The sequence below is a fragment of the Zeus faber genome (genome assembly GCF_960531495.2).
Source record: "Zeus faber genome assembly, chromosome: 11".
NCBI lineage: Eukaryota > Metazoa > Chordata > Actinopteri > Zeiformes > Zeidae > Zeus > Zeus faber.
Genome location: NC_137205.1, coordinates 14418830 through 14437077, shown reverse-complemented (window position 1 = coordinate 14437077; position 18248 = coordinate 14418830). Strand labels below are relative to the sequence as shown.

The window sequence follows — 18248 nt, the reverse complement described above, 5'->3', positions numbered from 1 at the left end:
TGCAGAATGGATGCAGTTGGATCCAGAGTGGATGCAGTTGGATGTAGAGTGGGTGAGGTTGGATGCAGAGCGGGTGCAGTTGGACGCAGAGTGGCTGAGGTTGGACGCAAAGTGGCTGCAGTTGGATGTAGAGTGGGTGAGGCTGGATGCAGAGCGGGTGCAGTTGGATGCAGAGCGGGTGCGGTTGGATGCCAAGTGGATGCAGTTGGATGCAGAGTGGGTGAGGCTGGATGCAGAGTGGGTGCGGTTGGATGCAGAGGGGGTGAGGCTGGATGCAGAATGGATGCAGTTGGATCCAGAGTGGATGCAGTTGGATGTAGAGTGGGTGAGGTTGGATGCAGAGCGGGTGCAGTTGGACGCAGAGTGGCTGAGGTTGGACGCAAAGTGGCTGCAGTTGGATGTAGAGTGGGTGAGGCTGGATGCAGAGCGGGTGCAGTTGGATGCAGAGCGGGTGCGGTTGGATGCAGAGTGGATGCAGCTGGATGCAGGGTGGGTGAGGTTGGATGCAGAGCGGGTGCAGTTGGATGCAGAGCGGGTGAGGTGGGATGCAGAGCGGATGCGGTCAGATGTACGGTGGAAGTGGGTGGACGCGGTCGGATGCAGGGCGGATGCCAAGTGGATGCAGTCGGACGCAGAGCGGGTGAGGCTGGATGCCAAGTGGATGCAGTTGGATGCAGAGTGGATGCAGTTGGATGCAGAGTGGGTGAGGCTGGATGCAGAGTGGGTGCGGTTGGATGCAGAGGGGGTGAGGCTGGATGCAGAATGGATGCAGTTGGATCCAGAGTGGATGCAGTTGGATGCAGAGTGGGTGCGGTTGGATGCAGAGGGGGTGAGGCTGGATGCAGAATGGATGCAGTTGGATCCAGAGTGGATGCAGTTGGATGTAGAGTGGGTGAGGTTGGATGCAGAGCGGGTGCAGTTGGACGCAGAGCGGGTGCGGTTGGATGCAGAGTGGATGCGGCTGGATGCAGGGTGGGGGAGGCTGGATTCAGAGCGGATGCGGTTGGACGCAGAGTGGCTGAGGTTGGACGCAAAGTGGCTGCAGCTGGATGCAGAGTGGATGCAGTTGGCTGCAGAGCGGAACGTGGTCGGATGCAGAGCGGGTGAGGTGGGATGCAGAGCGGATGCGGCCAGATGTACGGTGGGCGTGGGTGGACGCGGCCGGATGCAGGGCGGGATGCGGCCGGATGCCAAGTGGATGCAGTCGGACGCAGAGCGGGCGAGGCTGGACGCCAAAGTGGATGCAGCCGGATGCAGCTGGATGCCGAGCGGGTGCGGCTGTATGCAAAGTGGATGCCGAGTGGACGCGGGTGGATGCGGCTGGACGCAAAGCGGGCGCGGGCGGACGCCGAGCGGACGGCGCCGCCGCTAATGGGCCGCTGGCAGCCGTGCGAGCGCGCGGCGTCCCCGCGGCGGCGCCCCGGGTCGGAAGCTGGTTTGAAGTTTAATGACGCCAGCTGCCAGCCCCCGCCAGCCTGCGCGCGCTAACGAGCTGGCACCGCCGTGGGCTCGGGCACCTGGAAGTGGAGCACCCGCTTCAGAGGGGCGGGGTCCGAGCAGAGCGGCGCGGGGCGGGGGGGCTGCTCGAGACCCGGGACGGCGCGCAAGGCACGGATCTCTTTGAAGAGCGCCCCGATTTCCATATTTCATTACGCGCTGCTGACTGACAAGGCCCAGGCAGATGTTCTATTTTCAGCTATTTAAATTCTGACCCGATTTCCTGCCATGAGTGTGGGGGGGGGGGGGGGGGGACGCCAAACAGATGCCAAGGATGGAGAGAAGCGGGCCTCTTGTGTTTTTTGTCATGGTTTTCCCTTTGTAAAATTCAAAATACTGCACGTTATGATTGGAACTAGTGCACGGGCTTGATGGCCCCGCCACCCCTTAAAACTGAAAAATAATAACAATTATCATGATGATAACTTTGATTGAAATCGCCTCTCAAGAAACCCACGGCGACTTTACGTCAAATTATTAAGTAGGTGATAAAATTACAAATTATATAGGCGTGAAAATGAGTAATAAAAAATGCATTATAAAATAACTGTAGGAGATAAATTCCAGTTAGACATATATATATATATATATATATATATATATATATATATATATATATATATATATTTAAATGGTTATTAGATTGCAGGGTCCTTGCTCAATCGCTCACTCAAAAGCACTTGGACAGTATTGACCTTTTAATGGAGCCGTAAGAAATGACACTGTCCTGATGAATAAGACCGGGATCAATGCTCCTGTTGGACTTATACATCCACACATGGTATAGAGTGTGTGTGTGTGTGTGTGTGTGTGTGTGTGTGAGGTTACAGGGTTAAATGGAGGGAACATACTGAACAGAAATGAGAAGTGAAATAGGCCAGACAGACAGACAGATAGATAGACAGATAGATAGATAAAGGGATGGAGGAAAAGAGGGGGGGAGTAAGAAGTGCAAGGGAGCGACGGAGAATGAAGCAAAACACATTGAAGTGTGTGAAAAATAAATGAAAATTCTAGTTTTCAGCTTCAAGACAGAATGAGATTTTGATTTAAAAAAAAAAAAAATTTTTTAAGAAAATCATCAACAATATGTCAACTCTTCTCACATCGCAGTCAATATTCTGTCACCATGCAGACGACAAAAACACCACTGAGGTAGATTCAGTTATGCTACATGCGCGGAGCGACAAAAGGGCTCCCATTATACAAAGCGCTTTGTTAAAAACTGTAATAAAAGAGAGCGAATAGAAATCAATTGAAATGACAAAGCTGTTTATTGATCGGAAGGAAATGAATACAAGTGGAAAAGTGAACGGCTGACGGTTGCATTCCGTGTGAAACGCTCCCCCAGCTGCTGAAACACTGCAAAGCAAACTGAAACACGGCACAGAAAGCGTGTCTGGGTGTGGGAGCGACAGCGACATGGAACTCTTTTTTTTTTTAATACTTTTTCACCTTCTGGGACAGAGCGGCCCTGCGTGACCCCCCAGAAGGAAATCTGCTGCTGGAGCGTTTTTTCACCAAGCTCCTGTCATATTATTTAGCCTCATTATTTCCGTTGTGTAACCTTCCCAGACGGGGGGGGGGGACAAAAAAAAAAAACGAACCCCAGCTCGACTCCACAAAGGGGCGAGGGCGGGGTCGCTCTGACAAGGTTAAAGATGCAGGTCAGTGTGGCTACACGGTTACGCTCCGCCCAAATCCTTGGGGGGAGTCGCTCGCCGCCTCGCCGTTTGACCTCTTGAGCTGCAAAGCTGTCACTCACACACACACACACACACACACATACACACACACCTTCTCCCTGTTGATTTCTGACTAATCGAGGAAGCCTCGCCCGGCGTCTAAACTCGGGTGGCTCCCCCCTCTCCAAGTAATAACGCGTTCAGTCGCGAAAGTTAACTTCCAACTTAAGCCCTTGGAAAGGCGAGGGGGGACGTTTAAGGCGTGGGCTTTTATTCAAATACGACGGTCTCCTTGACATTCTCGGCGCCGCGTTGGCTGTTCATCCCCGTCAGCCGCTCCGAGCGAGAGAGATGAACGGCGCGCGACCTGTTGACATTTACAAACTCATCTGGCAGAGTGCTGGCATTCGAGAAGAGACGCCGCCCTCCGCCGCCGACGCTCAATATAGATTATTACTTTGTTCCATTATAACGACAACCTTTCCAAGACGGTGTGTGTGAAGTTGTCGTTCAATACTTTACCTCCCCGGGTGAGGGCCCACCGCGCGGCCCCCGGGTGACAGGTCAGCACCCTCCCGGGAGGCCCCCCCCCCCCCGGGAAACGTCGCGTTAACGACGCCCGGGAGGTCCGAGCCGCCACCGGAGGGGGAGAGTTTTTGTGCCGCGACCGAATGATTTATGCGTCGGCCGCGTGCAGCTTTTTCCATCGGAGCTGACGTTGGCGCCATAGTGCAGCGACAGTCAATGTAGGTTAGAGGGGAGACGTTGCAGTTGAAACTGTCAAGAGCATCATGACTGTCGACCTATTTGTCCTCACCCTCTAAATAAATCCAGGGACGAAAAACCTCTTCCCCACCCGCATTGCGCTCAGTCAGGTCAGCCTCGCTTCTCGTCTGAACTCGTTCTATGTCCATTGGTAGAGAGCGTACGCAACACTCTTTGGATGGATGAGGGAACATCTGCCTCAACCATCCAAGGTTGTGACCCCCACCCCCCCCAGCGACCTCTGGCGCACCCCCGTGGGGGTCCGGCACCCCAGGTTGGGAACCACCACAAGAGTGAGACAAATCCATTTCTCTGTACAAAATGAGAAGACCCCTTGACTTTATTGGCATTTTGAATAATTGTTAAAGCATCATTCCAAGGCGTTGAACAGGTGACACATTGTGCGGGTCAGCTTCGAAAGCACCCATTGAGGTTCCTGGAAATTCGGAAGGGGACTCGGCGCAGCGGCTGACGCCGTTTAAAAGCTGGGCCCGTTCTTCTTCAGCTTGCTGTAGTCCATGTTTACTGTGAAAAACTGAAAGAAAACAGGGAAGGGGGAGGAAAAAAAAAAAAAAAAAAGGATGTTGAGAAGGTGAGTAACGACTCACTTAAGCAGAGACGGGACGTAATGCACTAGTTGTTTATAGTTGTTTTGAGTGGGGAACATCAGGCGACATTTCCTATTAATCTCTTTTCCGATTCAGCACCATTCCAAACCCATTACTGTGAGTTAATTCTGTTATAAAACACAAAGTGATAGTCAATTAAGCCAAAAAATAAAAAATAAATCTAGATGCGACGGGTGTGTGTGTGTGTGTGTGTGTGTGTGTGTGTGTGCACTCCCTAGCAATTCTTAATCTCTTGCGAAGTTTACGATGAAGCCTAACGAGATAATTGCTTGATCGGATTTGTTCCTACAGGTCGATATCAACAAGATTATCCAAGTTGATTGATCCAACGCGGGGCCCAGCGGCGTCTCTGGCAGAATCCCACACTACAGTCTCGACGGCCGAGTCGGTCGGGGTTCAGATCCTTTGTCATCATTTACTCGCACTACGCTTCATAGACAGAGAAAAGCAAGCTGCGAAGCTCCCAAAACTCTTTGCGCGACAACCTGACCACAGGCAAATGACGTATGACTTCATGAATATGAAGCTGTCACAGACGCGGAGGACTCACCTTGTACTGGCCATTCGGGCCAAGCTTGTTCCAAGGCTCTGGGTTGTTCTTGCGATCCCAGCTATGGAGAGAAACTACATTATACTACAGTAAACTACAGAGACATAAAAAAATCCTTGATTCAAGCAATGGTTTTGTGACATCAATAGAAGGTACGGGAGCGGATGACATTATTTTTTATTATAAAACAAAAATCACATCACAAGACATTATCAGGGCCATTACCAGACGTCAGGGTTCCGCAGACCAAGCCGAGCGAGGTACATCATGGACATGGTAGCTCCACCACCGATGAAGATGAAGAGGGGGATCAGCTGTAAACAGTGAGAAGATGAGTATGAAATCTTATTTCATATATTATCAAATCGTAAAATAAAATCACACACAGTCACAGCGGATCCATTTCAACGGCATAGTTCATTAAAGCAAATGCTTATGATGCATTTTTCATGGACAGGGGTCGGGGGCAGTCATACCACGTTTCTTTTTAAAAAGTTACCATGTGCCATATGTGTACAAGTCCACACTGGGTTGATACAAAATATCTGTGCAAATAAATAGATGCAGACATTTTAAGGGTCAAGTGACATCGCACATACTTTGTACATGTGGAAAGTTTGAGAATCTGTGAAAAACTCAAGTTTCTGTCGAGTCTGGCATGTTTGATATGTCTTTAGGTTTTACAATGTTTTTATTAGTGACATTCTCCGACATGCATGCCCTATTTTAAGCTTTATCTTAACTGTGAACTTTAATCTGCCACAGGACTGATATCTGAAAGCAGGATCCAGCTGCTGTGCAGTAGAGAATAATGATTACACTTGTTAATGGTCAACAGTTATTTTTATTTGTTTTTACTTAGATGTTCACTGTTTACTGTACATTTCATTGTGCATATACCGTTTTTTTGGTAACTTTAGGGATTATTGTGCATTGCTACAGTTGTACCTCGACTTATGACTGCATCTACTTACGACTAATCCAAGATACGAGTAGCGATAGTCGCGGAAATTTGTATCGACTTGCGACCGACTGCTCCAAGATATGACCGTGGAAATTTGCAGTTGGTGCATCGGCGGCCAGTCAGCAGTCAGTCAGCAGTCAGTCAGCAGTCAGTCAGCAGTCAGTCAGCAGGCGACCTACATCGTGTGTGCACTTAGTTTGTGGCTTATCGATATTTTTTTCATATTTACTGTGTTTGTGCTGTGTATTTTGTCTATTTTCACCCTTCATGATTTCATAATTTATATGGGAAAAATTGCTTCGACATACGACCGTTCTCATAGAACGAATTACAGTCGTAAGTTGAGGTACCACTGTATTCGTGATTTATTAATTATTATTGCTGCTTGTTTTGAAGGGAGCTTCTTTAACACTGAAATATCCCTATGGGGAATTAATAAAGTTTCCAGCGATCCATCTACTTACCGTTGTATGTTTGTTGTATTGAACTTGAATATATATATGCATATTTTACTTGTTTTGTCACCACCCCGTTTTTATTTGTGCTCTACAGTACACTTGACTTTTTCCACCGGTCTGATTTGGTCTGTAGGTGTGGGGAACCTGCAGACTTGGAGCGTGCACCCCAACAGTCTGTTCAGCCTTGTATTGTGTTATTTCAGTGTCGTTTGTGCTTGGTGTGTGTGTGTGTGTCTGTGGCTGCGGGGACCTTCACGGCATTCCTGTTGTGAGCAGGCGCAATAAAAAGACAAGAGTGTATTTTATCTGTATTTTAATCGCAATACAGAGCGAAGCTGATACGCCAGTATGACCGAGAGGAACGCTGTTGCACCAATAGGACCAATATGAAGGCTACCGTCGGTGTCCTTGAGGCCCACGGATCGCAAACGTGTGACGCGATGGGCCGGTTTGAGACCAGATTTCACGTAAAACGAAAATGAAAATGTGTGAGCTTAGTGGTACGTGTCACAGACCATGTAAGGTAGTCATTCAAGGCATGACGGCAGTCGGATTTGTCTTTTGAACGCGCTAGCTAGTGAACTAGCATCACTAGCAATGCTAGTGGAGTACAACGGAAGCCTTTAGCGGCTACTAGCTGCTAAGGAAGTGTCTACAATAAACCCGAGTTTTAATGTTGATTCAAACGGGTGGTCCAAACTAAAATGCGCCCGACATGTACTCACCGCAGGGTGGTTCCTGAGCTGCTTGCTGACCACAGCTAGCATCTTGGCGGTGTGTTCTCACAGACGGGGCGGTAATAACTGGATCGGCGACAACCTTGCCAGCGCACTTCAACACGTACGTACGTCAGAGGACATCGCGTAGGGGCCCGCACTAGTGCCTGACTACAAACACAACAACTATTACATTTTTAACTTATATATATTTATTAAAAACATTTTTTATTGATATAGAAATGTATGGAACTCAGGATGAGTTATAAATCCTTAGCTTCTCATACTATACAGCTTTCAGAGGGCGTGTGGCTGTGTATGTGATACCGCAGTGACAACTGTAAGCCCCACACGCGTCTACTTTATTATTAAAACATAAATATTGAATTATCCGTATTATATTAATTATATGTAAAAAAAATATGTTTGCAGATAGATAGATGTGCCCTTCATGGAAAGTAGAAGTTAATTATGATCATTTTGGGCAAGCGGCGGAGGCAAATGAGCTTTGAGAAGAGACAAAAAAAAAAAAGGGAAACAAACACTGATGTAAAAGCATATTTCCCTTTTATGTCAAGTGTATTTTTTCCCCCTTTTAGTTTCAATCGTGTAAAAAGTAAAACCAATTCAATATCAATTTTGGACAATGGACATGACACAAATGACGTACAACCGTTTATATATTAGTCGAGGTGATGCTTGGCCAATTGAATGCCAAGAAATGAACTACACATGTATATTAATACATACATTCCAAGCAAATTCAACTTCAGTACCAACTCCTTAAATATTTCTGACATGTAGGTGTAGATGTAAAGGAATAAAAAAAAAAAAAAATCAAAGCCAGGCAATTCCTGACAATAAGTTCAGTAAGAGTTAAGTGCTGGAAATATATTTCTTAGGCCTTGTTTGATCCATCCAGGGAGGAAGAGTGGGCGTCAGATGTGGAGTGGACCCATTTCCAGTTCCTTCCACGCCACAAGGTCCTGATATCTTCCGCCGGTGGTCAAAGAGGATGCCGATGCCCTCTTCTAGCAGCTAGCTTGGGCTGTGATCCCCAGAATCGGGTTCCACTTCAACATATTCAAAGTACACAGCATGGGGCGGAGCTAAAACCTCTTGGGCTTCTCTCTGGATTACAGTTAACTCTAAACAGGCAGGAACAAATCATATCGCAGGCCTGTGCAGGATGCCTTCTTGGAATAAGATACTGGCTACAAGATTAGTGTTAATTTTGCTTCCGATTCTTCATCACATACTCCGGGTGCTTTAGTGTGTCGTCTTCTTGGGGGTTTTGCCAAATTTAGCATCCAAACCAAGACCTGAAAAGGGGGATTAAACATAATTAGACCAACAAGAATAATATCGATATAATTGAATCCTTCTGATTGGATGGGGTGCTAATTCTGATGTCCTCATTACAGGCAGGTTGCTATGTCCCATCTGCCCTCATACAGACCTGTGCACCATATACATGCTGGTAAACTCATTGATAGGATGGAAATCCAACATGTATAGAATTGATTTCAATCTCATTGGTGGTGAGATTACTCAAGGTGAGTCCAGACGCCGTCCGGATCGCTCTGTTTAGACTGTGCTTTTTTTGTGTTCTGTTTACCTCCCTTCTTACTCTTTTTCCCCCGTATCTACTTTTGGTATGGTCACGATTGATCACGAAGCGCTTCTGAAAAATCAGGAACCAGTTCTTACCATTTAGTGAACTTTGAGACCGATCCGACATAGCCGGCGGAGAATCTCCAGGGAATCAGCCGGCGTAAGGGTACAACAACAGGAACAAGAGAAGCCCCAAAAAATACAGAGGGAAAGAAGCTGGGGTCCGAACAGGCAGAGGAGCACGGCAAACCATCCACCTTTGCCCAGTATCCTACTCGCAAACGTCCAGTCACTGGAGAACAACCTGGACGACCTCAGAGCAAGGATTCCTTTCATTGATGAACCCCAGTGACGAAAGAGGGCAAGTGCTGGACTGACCAATCGGAGGCCATGCTATGAGATCCTCTCGGTGACGTTAACTGGGAGATGTTCCGCTTGACCTCGGCTGACGTCAGCGTGTTTACGGAAGAAGCAGTGATACCAAGGCTGCTAACTGGCGCCATCATCCTGACTGTCAATATCAAGATCTTCCCGAACCAGAAACCATGGGTCGACAGAGCTATATGATCGGCTTTAACGGAACGAACCACCGCCTACAATGCAGTGCTGATTACAAGGCCACAGCTTATGGCCTGCGATAAACCATCAAAGAGGTTAAGCGGCGATACAGGGGCAAAGTGTGGAATACACTAGGGACCATCACAAGCAAGCCCCTCTCAGCTAGGAGAGTGGATACCTCCCTAGCTGATGAGTTTAACGTCTTTCATTCAGCTTTGAGGCTAACAGCGCTAAACAGCACCCAGCCCCCATAGTAGCTGCTGAGAACGCTGCCGTCAGTGTGGAACCTCCATTCTCTGTCACCGAGAGTGACATTAGGAGGGTCCTAAGGAGGGCTAAAAGCAGGAAAGCTGCTGGACCCCATGGCATCTCTGGCCAGGACCTGAAATCCTGCGCAAATCTGCTAGCCCCTGAATTTACAAATATTTTAAACACATCCTTGGCCCAAGCCGCCGTTCCAAGCTGTCCATCATCGTCCCTGTGCCAAAGAACAACAGCCCATCATGCCTAAACGACTATCGTCAAGTGACATCAATGGTGATGTAGTGCTTCGAGAGGCTGGTGAGGGGCTTAATCTGCTAATCCCTGAGTTTGGACTCCATCTCCAAACTCCTGCACACCACCTTGACCCAACTGGATGGGGGGGAGGGGGAACTATATGAGGATGCTGTTCATTGACTGCAGTTCAGCATTCAACACCATAGCCCCCCTCACCCTGGTCACGAAGATGAGGACTCCAGGACTGAACATCACTGTGCAGCTGGGTCCAACACTTCTCCACAACCGGCCTCAGGTGGTTCGAGTGGGCGGACTGACCTCCCGCTCACTGTCCCTCAGCACAAGGCTATGTCTTGAGCCCCCTGCTGTAGAACATCTACACCCACGACAAGGCCACCAACAGCTCCACCTCCATCATCAAATTTGCAGACGACAGTGGTGGTAGGCCTGATTACCAACAACAACGAACAAGACTATCAGTACCAGGTAGATGAGCTGGCACAGTAGTGTCAGTCCAACTACCTAACCCTGAACTTCAGCTAGAACAACAAAATGGTAGTGGACTTAAGGAGAGAGCAGATTAGCAGATACACGCCGCTAAAGATCACAGTGAACCTGTGAAGAGGATGGTGTCTAGCGTGAAATACCTCTCAGTTCACATCACTGAGGACTCTTCACACCTAGTGCACACACAAAAATCCAGACAGGGGCTGTACTTCCTCCAAAAGCTGTGGAAATTCAAGGTCTCATCCTCGAACCTGAAAACCTTCCTACTCCTTGGCTGTGAAGAGTGTCCTGACATTGCGCCTGGTGGCTTGGGATGTGCTGCGACCTGGCGGGGCTGCGGAGAGTGCCGCTGGGTGCCTTCCGGGGTCCCTGGGGGAACTGCTTGCCATTGTGGGTGTGGGTTGTGGTGTGGGGGGCGGCTGTTGGCCATTTGCTTCTGCAGCGCAGCTCCTCTGGGGCGGGCGCCCCGGGTGCTGGAGGGCCTCTATACCCGGCGGCCTGCCGGCATCGGCAAGGGTGGGTGTAACATCGCGGTGCCCTGCAGGCACCTAAAGGCACACGATGCTACGTGTATGGGCACTTGGCACTCACGCCGGGCGGGTCGCCTGGTTGGCTGCGGTGGGGCGGGCCTCCCCCTTGTGCGGGGCGTGGGCGGGCATGGGAGTCCTGCCAGCTCGCCCGTGGGTCGGGCTGCTCGGGCGGGTTGTCTGTCTGTCGCTGTGGGGCTGGGATCCGGGCCCACGGTCCGTGCCTTGCGCCCATGGCTCGGGTTCAGTGCCGGAGGCTGCGTCTTGTGCCTGCACCGGGGGGTTGGTTGTATGTGTGCTCCCCTGGGGTGCAGGGTCTCCTCGTGCTCCCTAGGACTGGGTCATGCTCCTCGGGGCTGGGTGTGGGGGTTACTCCACGGCCCTCTGGGGGCCCGGGGGTCTTCTGTGGCCGCAGGGCAGGGTACTAGGGGCTTTCCTGCAGCCGTAGGGTGTCTACAGGGCTGTGGAGTTCGGGGGGGGGCGGGCTTTGAAGCCCCTTCCGCAGCTTGGAGGCGCCGCGACATAATACCGACCTTCTACACCAGTACCAATGGGGATAAGTCATGTACACTCACTGGTGGGGACACACACACACACACACACACACACACACACACACACACACACACACACACACACACACACACACACACACACACACACACACACACACACACACACACACACACACACACACACACACACACACACACAGCCATAACTATGACAGGAAGAGGCCATGTGACCAGTTGTAGTTCCAGTATTCCTGGACCTAATTCACTGTTTTTCAATACATGTTCTCGTCGTTATGTTTTTGTGCCAATGTTGTTTGTTTCTATGTTTATTTGTCTCACCCGTGGTGATTCTCCCCCTCTTGGAGTAGTGATCAGTTGTTTATAGACCCAAACATGAGAAATAGTTCTCAAAAAAGGGGGGTTGGTGGTGGTTCTCTATAACCAAAAACTGCTCTTGTCATTCTACAGGTCGTCCACAGGACAGAGTTATTGCAGCAGTTCTTGATGATTTAAGAATTAAAAAAAGAGTTGCATTGCAGGTTGAGAACTTGAACTCCACTTGCAGACTAACTCTGCCCTGGATGCAATGGCATACAAATACTCTGTGTTGTATGCCCAGCATGCTGAGAGTACAGGTTGGAGGGGGGAAAAAAAAAAAGAGTGTCCTGACAGGCATCACCGGGAACTGCTCCACTCACGACCGCGGCACCTTGCAGAGTGTGGTGCATTCAGCTGAACGCACCACCAGAACACCTTTTCGCACTCTGCAGGACACCTACACCAGGAGCAATGAGGGCAAGAGCCCAAAACATTATGACTGACACCTCACACCCCAACAATTTGTTTAGACTGCTGAGGTCAGGCAGACATCTCTGCAGTCACATGGCCAAAACCGAAAGGCTGACGAGGAGTTTCCATCGCTAGGCCATCCAGAATCACAACACACATTCTTCACTCTAAAAAAACTTCCACAAACGAACACTTTTGCAATACTGCACACAATGTTTGTTTCTGCCACTGTCAATAGGCGATTGACACCTTTGCCATTGCCTGGAGAAATGCCGTTTTTTCTGGTGTGTCATGTTCAACATCACAAACACACCAGAAAAGGGGTGTGTCATGGTGTGATTGGGAACAAAACAGTAGAGGAGACGGCAACTTAAACAAACAATGACAAAACTATAGAACTTGGGGGGGAAGGAAAGAAAAAAAAAATATATATATATATATATATTTTTTTTTTTTTTTTTGGCTGTTCAAAAGAATCAGATCGTTCATGAACGACCCAAGACTACAGTAGCAGCACCATGGACAGCCGGTGCGCACCCACGCAAGGATGCTCCATGCCAGGCCAGTGCACGCACCAGTCTTTCAGCGGGGAGGAGCGGGGACCGACGGGGAGCGTGGGGGTTCTCCACTGTGCTCCCCACTCACAACATTTCACGGCCCCTCAAGCGGAAAAAAAAATCAATAACTTCTGATTTTGGATTCTAAATGGGATAAGAAATGATGGCATGATCGCGTCGCATCCCGCAGGCAAAGGGGTCAAAATTAGCGGGTCGACCCGGGTGTCCTGTTCACATCAGAGCCGATCAGAGATGGAGCTGATGTGTGATGAGACCTGTGTCTATTGCTGGGTCATCTGACCAGGGACTGAGACCCTGGTTTTTCTTTGTCACCTGGGTCTCAGGTGTTACCGGGTTTTTGGTGCAGTGGGAAAGGGTTATTACACACCAGGTCACTTAAGCAGTAAATACTGGTAATATTTGTATGTATATATATATTTTTAACCTAACCTTAAGATTTGTATATGTGTCTTTTTTTTCACTAGAAATGTTTTTTTTCTACTGTTTTTATTGTCACTTTATATCTCCTTCATTTCAATGAATGTTTTACTTTGTCTCTGTGCAATTATCTCTGTGCATTTGACAAATGAGGAACCTTGAATAATATTGCATTTCAGTGATTTTCCAAGTTTGTTTTACCTTTTACATTATTGCATTGCACAGACGATTAACTATGATGTTATTAAATACTCAGCCATCTAAAAATCAAGTGATCATCCATTCATTCAGGATCTATCTTTATCTCCCTCACCATTTTAATCATCACCCATTCCATTGGTTGCATGGCAAAATGTATGGGCATTTATTTTCACACACACACACACACACACACACACACACACACACACACACACACACACACACACACACACACACACACACACACACACACACACACACACACACACACACACACACACACACTCTTTTGGAATGATGGAATTCATATGAATTTGTTAAACAAATGGTTTAATAAATATCCAATTAGCGTGTGATTTTAAGGATTTAACTGACGAACCCCAACGTTCTGCTGTACGACTTCTACGCAGTACACATTAAAAAAGGTCATTATAAGATAATGGCAGTTTGTGTCTGGATTTTACATTTTTAAAATCACATGACTCAGCGACCAATTCTAACTGTGCAGCCAAGTATTGCAGGCGAATAATAGTCAATTTATAGTTAAAAGAAATCATCAAACTTATATTTTGCATTGTGTACTTCATATTGTGTATTGTCTAGTTCCTAGTATCAAAAAATGTATTCTCACCGAGGAACACCAGAATAGTTCCGAACCACTGCATGGAATTTATGACGTTGCCAAACAGGATGACGGAGCCGAGGATGGTGAAGAACTTGCGCGTGGTGGTGACAATGGAGCAGGTGAGAGGGCCGAAGTACACCACTGTCAGGAAGATGAAGGTCTGGGGAGGGACAACAAAGTATGGATACGCAGAAGCATAACGTGTCATACATACCAAAACATCTATATCAAACTAGCTTTCACAATAAACAAAAAAATACACATCTTATCTACCCACTAACCCATACATACACATACCTGGCCCAATGCGCTGGTAAGTCCAAATAGGAGAATGTTGTAGAGGATGCTGGAGTGACGTTGGGCAAAATTCACAAACTCCCAAACCTCCCCTGTCCATAGCACCGCTGGGAGCAGAGAGGTAGATTAGGTCGAGAGAATCCAATGACTCATGACAAGCAAAATTAACAAAGTATTCACTTTGATGCATTTCAATCTAGTGAGGAAGATTTCCCCCACCTTACTTTTTAGCACAAGTTTATTTGCTTCTAATTTATTGAGTCAATTTTATTGTGTGCAAGTGTGGATAGGGCGCGACCCAGTGGTGAAATACAACAACAGCAGTTTAATAACAATAACCTTACTACCTTGAATATACACCGAAAAGCCACAACATTAAAACCACCACCAATAACCACCAATATTGTGTAGCTCGCCCTCGTGCCGCCAAAACAGCTCTAACGCATTGAGGCGTGAACTCCACAAGGTTCTGAAGGTGTCCTGTAGTATCTGGCACCAAGACATTAGCAGCAGATCCTTTAAGTCCTGTAATACCGCTTTCACACCAAAATGATAGGCCATTGACACCTTTCTCATTGCCAGGAGAAATGCCATTTTTTTCTGATGCGTCACGTTTGACGTCACGAACACGCTGGAAAAAGGGCGTGTCATAGTGCCCAGGTGTCCTGTACACATCAGAGCTGATCAGAGGTGGAGCCTATTAAAACCCAGGTCTGTTGCCGGGTCTTCTGACCCAGGACTGAGACCCAGGTTCAAGAATGTTACTAGTTCAATTAGAATTGCAACCACTTTGAAAAAATTAATCAACACTTAAAAGGCTTGCCATACACTGAGGAATCTTAAAGCACACGTGACTCACCCAGTCCCAGCACCAGCGTGGACCACATGTTGATGTTGAGCATCATGTGGTAGGCGCTGGTCTGGAAGCGAGCCCTCATGTGGTCCTGAGCCACACCAGTCAGCCCATCCATTGTCAAAGAGAGCAGCTGTGAAGAAGGAAGGGACAGGTTGTTATAATTTGTAATTCTCTCGTATATGAAGCAAGGAGAAGGATTTTAAAAAGCAATTGTCACTCACCAACAGGAGCTCGCCAAAACCAAACAAATGATCATCCGTGGTGGTCAAGCTCTGTTTTGGTTTGTAGAGGAACAGAGCCACACCGCTCACGATCAATAGAACGCACAGGTACTTGGCCAGAGGGTACTTCTTCCTTAATATCGTCACACCCAGGATCATCACTGTATGAAGAAGTATACAGAAAGATAGCTCTATCATTAAGGTGTGTCAACATTTGTTAGCCATGGGACATTTTTAGCATGGATATAATGTCAGGCAATCATCCTTGAGGGTGTAAAATATGGACAAATATTGTTTGTGTGCGCAACAAGAGATAACCATCCTGCAAAGAATAAGGAACGACCTCACCTAATAAGAAACCATGCAAACACAACATAGTGATAGCAGAGCCAATCTATCAATACTAAAACTTTTGTTGTTGTTGTACTAGTAGTAGTATGTTTCGTTGCAGTGCATTGGACAAATACAACTTTGAAATAATGAAGTAAATTAAACTTACCTGGTATGGGTTTGCAGGACTTCCCTAACACCTGTCAAAAGATGGCGATTGTGTGATACTAGAAAAAGCCCATCACTTATCAAATATTCCAGAGAACTATTCTTTTGAATCAACAAGCGGTTCGTATCCACAGAGGACAGACAGACCTGTGTGGGGTAGTTGACATACAGGAGGGCAGAGTTACTGGAAACCATGGCTCCGAGATAGGAGAGAGAACACAGCCCGTAAAGCCAGCTTTTGGTATGATCCTGTCTGGAGCCCTCAAAGAAGTGGATCACTATGGATGAAGAGGAGAGAAGGCAGAGAAGACAAAGATATATAATGTGTACAGGACTCATTATGCCCCCAATTTTATTCATTTACTGTTGAAGACAGATTCTACCATAAATTATTTATTATTGGAATTGGTATTAATAGATAAATGCAACTATTGAATAGAATTCATTGTGGGGCTAATCTAAACCTAAAGTCCTGTTTGTTATTTCTGGACTGCCGTGTATACTTACAGATCCTGGCAAAGACAGAATTGATGATGCACTGAATGAAGACGAGTGTCTGAGCATATCGAAACTTCTCTTTCTTCTCACCCTGTCCATAATCCCCTCGAGTGCTGGATAAGTGAGGAAAAACAGCACAATATTGAGTACCGTAATACCCATGGAAGTAATAGAGAGATATCCAAAATGCAGTATACGTCAGATAGGATTCCTGCAAAGTACACATGTGCAACAGAGATGTTGTTTGACAAGTAGAGCAAGCTTGTGTGGACAAGGAGCTATTTTCAAGCCATCGTTTGGTAACCAATTAAACTTGATCTCCCTCCCTCTAGGGAGCAGCGTTCCATCTGTGTCATGACTTGTGTGTGGTCTCATACACTCAGATCCCCCCCCCCCCCCACAGAGTTTGCAAGGCCTTTTTTTTTAAGAAAAATTCAAACAAAATTTGGTAACAAAAGGGTTACTTTTGGACAATTACAGTGACTGTTACGGGTTGCAATGAAATGTGGGCTCTGATGCAGAAGAACTTGGCGAAATAACATGGACAACTTTGAACAAAACACATGGATCAACCAGGACAAAAAAGAAAAACATACGTTTAAGTTAAGCCCACACAAATTAAAACGAGAGACTACTTAATGACTTTTAAGGGCTATTATTAACAAAACTGAATGCAGGACCTTTGAAAAGGACCTGCAGCCACCCCGATGTTCCACTTTTGATGCAGAGGTTCACATGTTTGTTGTTGGGGTTTATTTCCATTTCTTTCCTCTTTTTATTACTTGACTCACGGTTCACTCTGACATTACAAAATGAAATTCAAGGACTTCCAAAGTACCTTTTATCTGTAGCTGTTTTGCTCATTATGCATAGGAACATGAGACAACGTCGATTGACAACAACTCGCATACCCTCAATATACGAAACAAAGCATCGCGGGAGTCACCATGGACCTCAGCATGGACTCACATGGTCTCCTGCAGTATTCCGTAGTAGAAGTAACAGACGAACACCCCCAGGAAACAACCGACGAAGCGCAGCCGCTCGCTGTGCAGCAGGGAGGCCTGCTTGGCCGCCGCCATGCCGTCCTCTCCGGCCCCCGCCACGGAGACGCACACCGCTCCGCTCCCCGGGCAGCGCGCGCCGCCGTCCCGCTCCACTATCGCCGCTGCCGCGCGGCCGGAGGTGGGCAGCCCGTCCGGTGCAGACGTTACGGCGCGTCGCCCGCGGTCGTTCCCTTGAAAACGGCTTTACCGCGGAAAAACAAGCCGTGGTCGCCGTCGTCGCCTCCTTCCCGACTGAGCCGTTCCGGTTCGGTCGCGCTCAGCTCCACACGCCGCTGTGGGTCTAAGCGTTTAATTGGCCGCGCGGCGGGGGAAGCGCTTTTTGCGGCGTCTCCATTTCGACAACAAGCGCGGGGGGGGGGGGGGGGGGGGGGTAGCGTCGGCTGTCAGGGGACCTCTAGGATCCAACAGCGATGCCTGACTTAAAAGACGAGCCACACCGAGCGCATCTGAACTCACCAACGCCGCGTGGCCGGTGAACCCGGGCAGAAGTAATCGCCGCTAAAATATGGACATTCGGTCAGGTTTTTAATAGTGATTGATATTTTTTTTTTAAAAAGGGGCCGTGTTTCGATCGCGTGGCAATGCGAAGTCTACTACGCAAGCGTCTGGGGGGGGGCCTTCCAGTGCGTGTAGCGTAGCCTTAAGTCGTCTTCAGATGTGGAGGAAGCCCATAGGTCCAAATGAGACCAAAGAACATCGCCCCTGGCCAATCACGCTG

The 18248-nt window shown here is 47.8% G+C and overlaps 2 protein-coding genes across 4 annotated transcripts; both read right to left on the bottom strand.

The window, feature by feature from the left end:
• Positions 1-4254: 4254 nt before the first annotated feature.
• ndufa4a (NDUFA4 mitochondrial complex associated a) lies at positions 4255-7427 on the bottom strand. The gene is made up of 4 exons (XM_080008844.1): positions 7274-7427; positions 5352-5440; positions 5127-5187; positions 4255-4482 (listed from the first exon to the last, which is right to left on the bottom strand). Exons 1-4 carry the CDS (start codon positions 7313-7315, stop codon positions 4426-4428), a joined length of 249 nt encoding a protein of 82 aa, XP_079864970.1. The 5' UTR covers positions 7316-7427; the 3' UTR covers positions 4255-4425.
• Positions 7316-17856, bottom strand: slc35b1 (solute carrier family 35 member B1). Of its 3 annotated transcripts, none has more exons than XR_013844375.1 (10): positions 17433-17856; positions 16473-16576; positions 16113-16243; positions 15967-15997; positions 15468-15628; positions 15250-15376; positions 14391-14497; positions 14100-14253; positions 8041-8586; positions 7316-7435 (listed from the first exon to the last, which is right to left on the bottom strand). XR_013844375.1 is itself a non-coding variant. In XM_080008843.1 (9 exons), the coding sequence occupies exons 1-9, from the start codon at positions 17543-17545 to the stop codon at positions 8534-8536; spliced, it is 981 nt and encodes a 326-aa protein (XP_079864969.1). In that variant the 5' UTR covers positions 17546-17856; the 3' UTR covers positions 7815-8533. The 3 variants fall into 3 exon arrangements, 1 of the variants encoding a protein (XP_079864969.1); XR_013844376.1 differs by having other exon boundaries at positions 7412-7435; positions 8045-8586; XM_080008843.1 differs by lacking the exon at positions 7316-7435 and having other exon boundaries at positions 7815-8586.
• Between the last annotated feature and the right edge of the window lie 392 nt (positions 17857-18248).

Bases quoted from the DNA above. Each gene is read 5' to 3' on its own strand.
- ndufa4a (XM_080008844.1), bottom strand. From the start codon at position 7,315: ATGCTAGCTGTGGTCAGCAAGCAGCTCAGGAACCACCCTGCG. The intron at 5,441-7,273 runs GTGAGTACATGT...CACTGTTTACAG, and splicing joins AGCTCAGGAACCACCCTGCG to CTGATCCCCCTCTTCATCTT. The intron at 4,483-5,126 runs GTGAGTCCTCCG...GTTTTCTTTCAG, and splicing joins GCCCGAATGGCCAGTACAAG to TTTTTCACAGTAAACATGGA.
- slc35b1 (XM_080008843.1), bottom strand. From the start codon at position 17,545: ATGGCGGCGGCCAAGCAGGCCTCCCTGCTGCACAGCGAGCGGCTGCGC. The intron at 15,629-15,966 runs GTAAGTTTAATT...TTCTTCATACAG, and splicing joins GTCCTGCAAACCCATACCAG to TGATGATCCTGGGTGTGACG. The intron at 8,587-14,099 runs GTGAGAATACAT...CCCCCTTTTCAG, and splicing joins AACTATTCTGGTGTTCCTCG to GTCTTGGTTTGGATGCTAAA.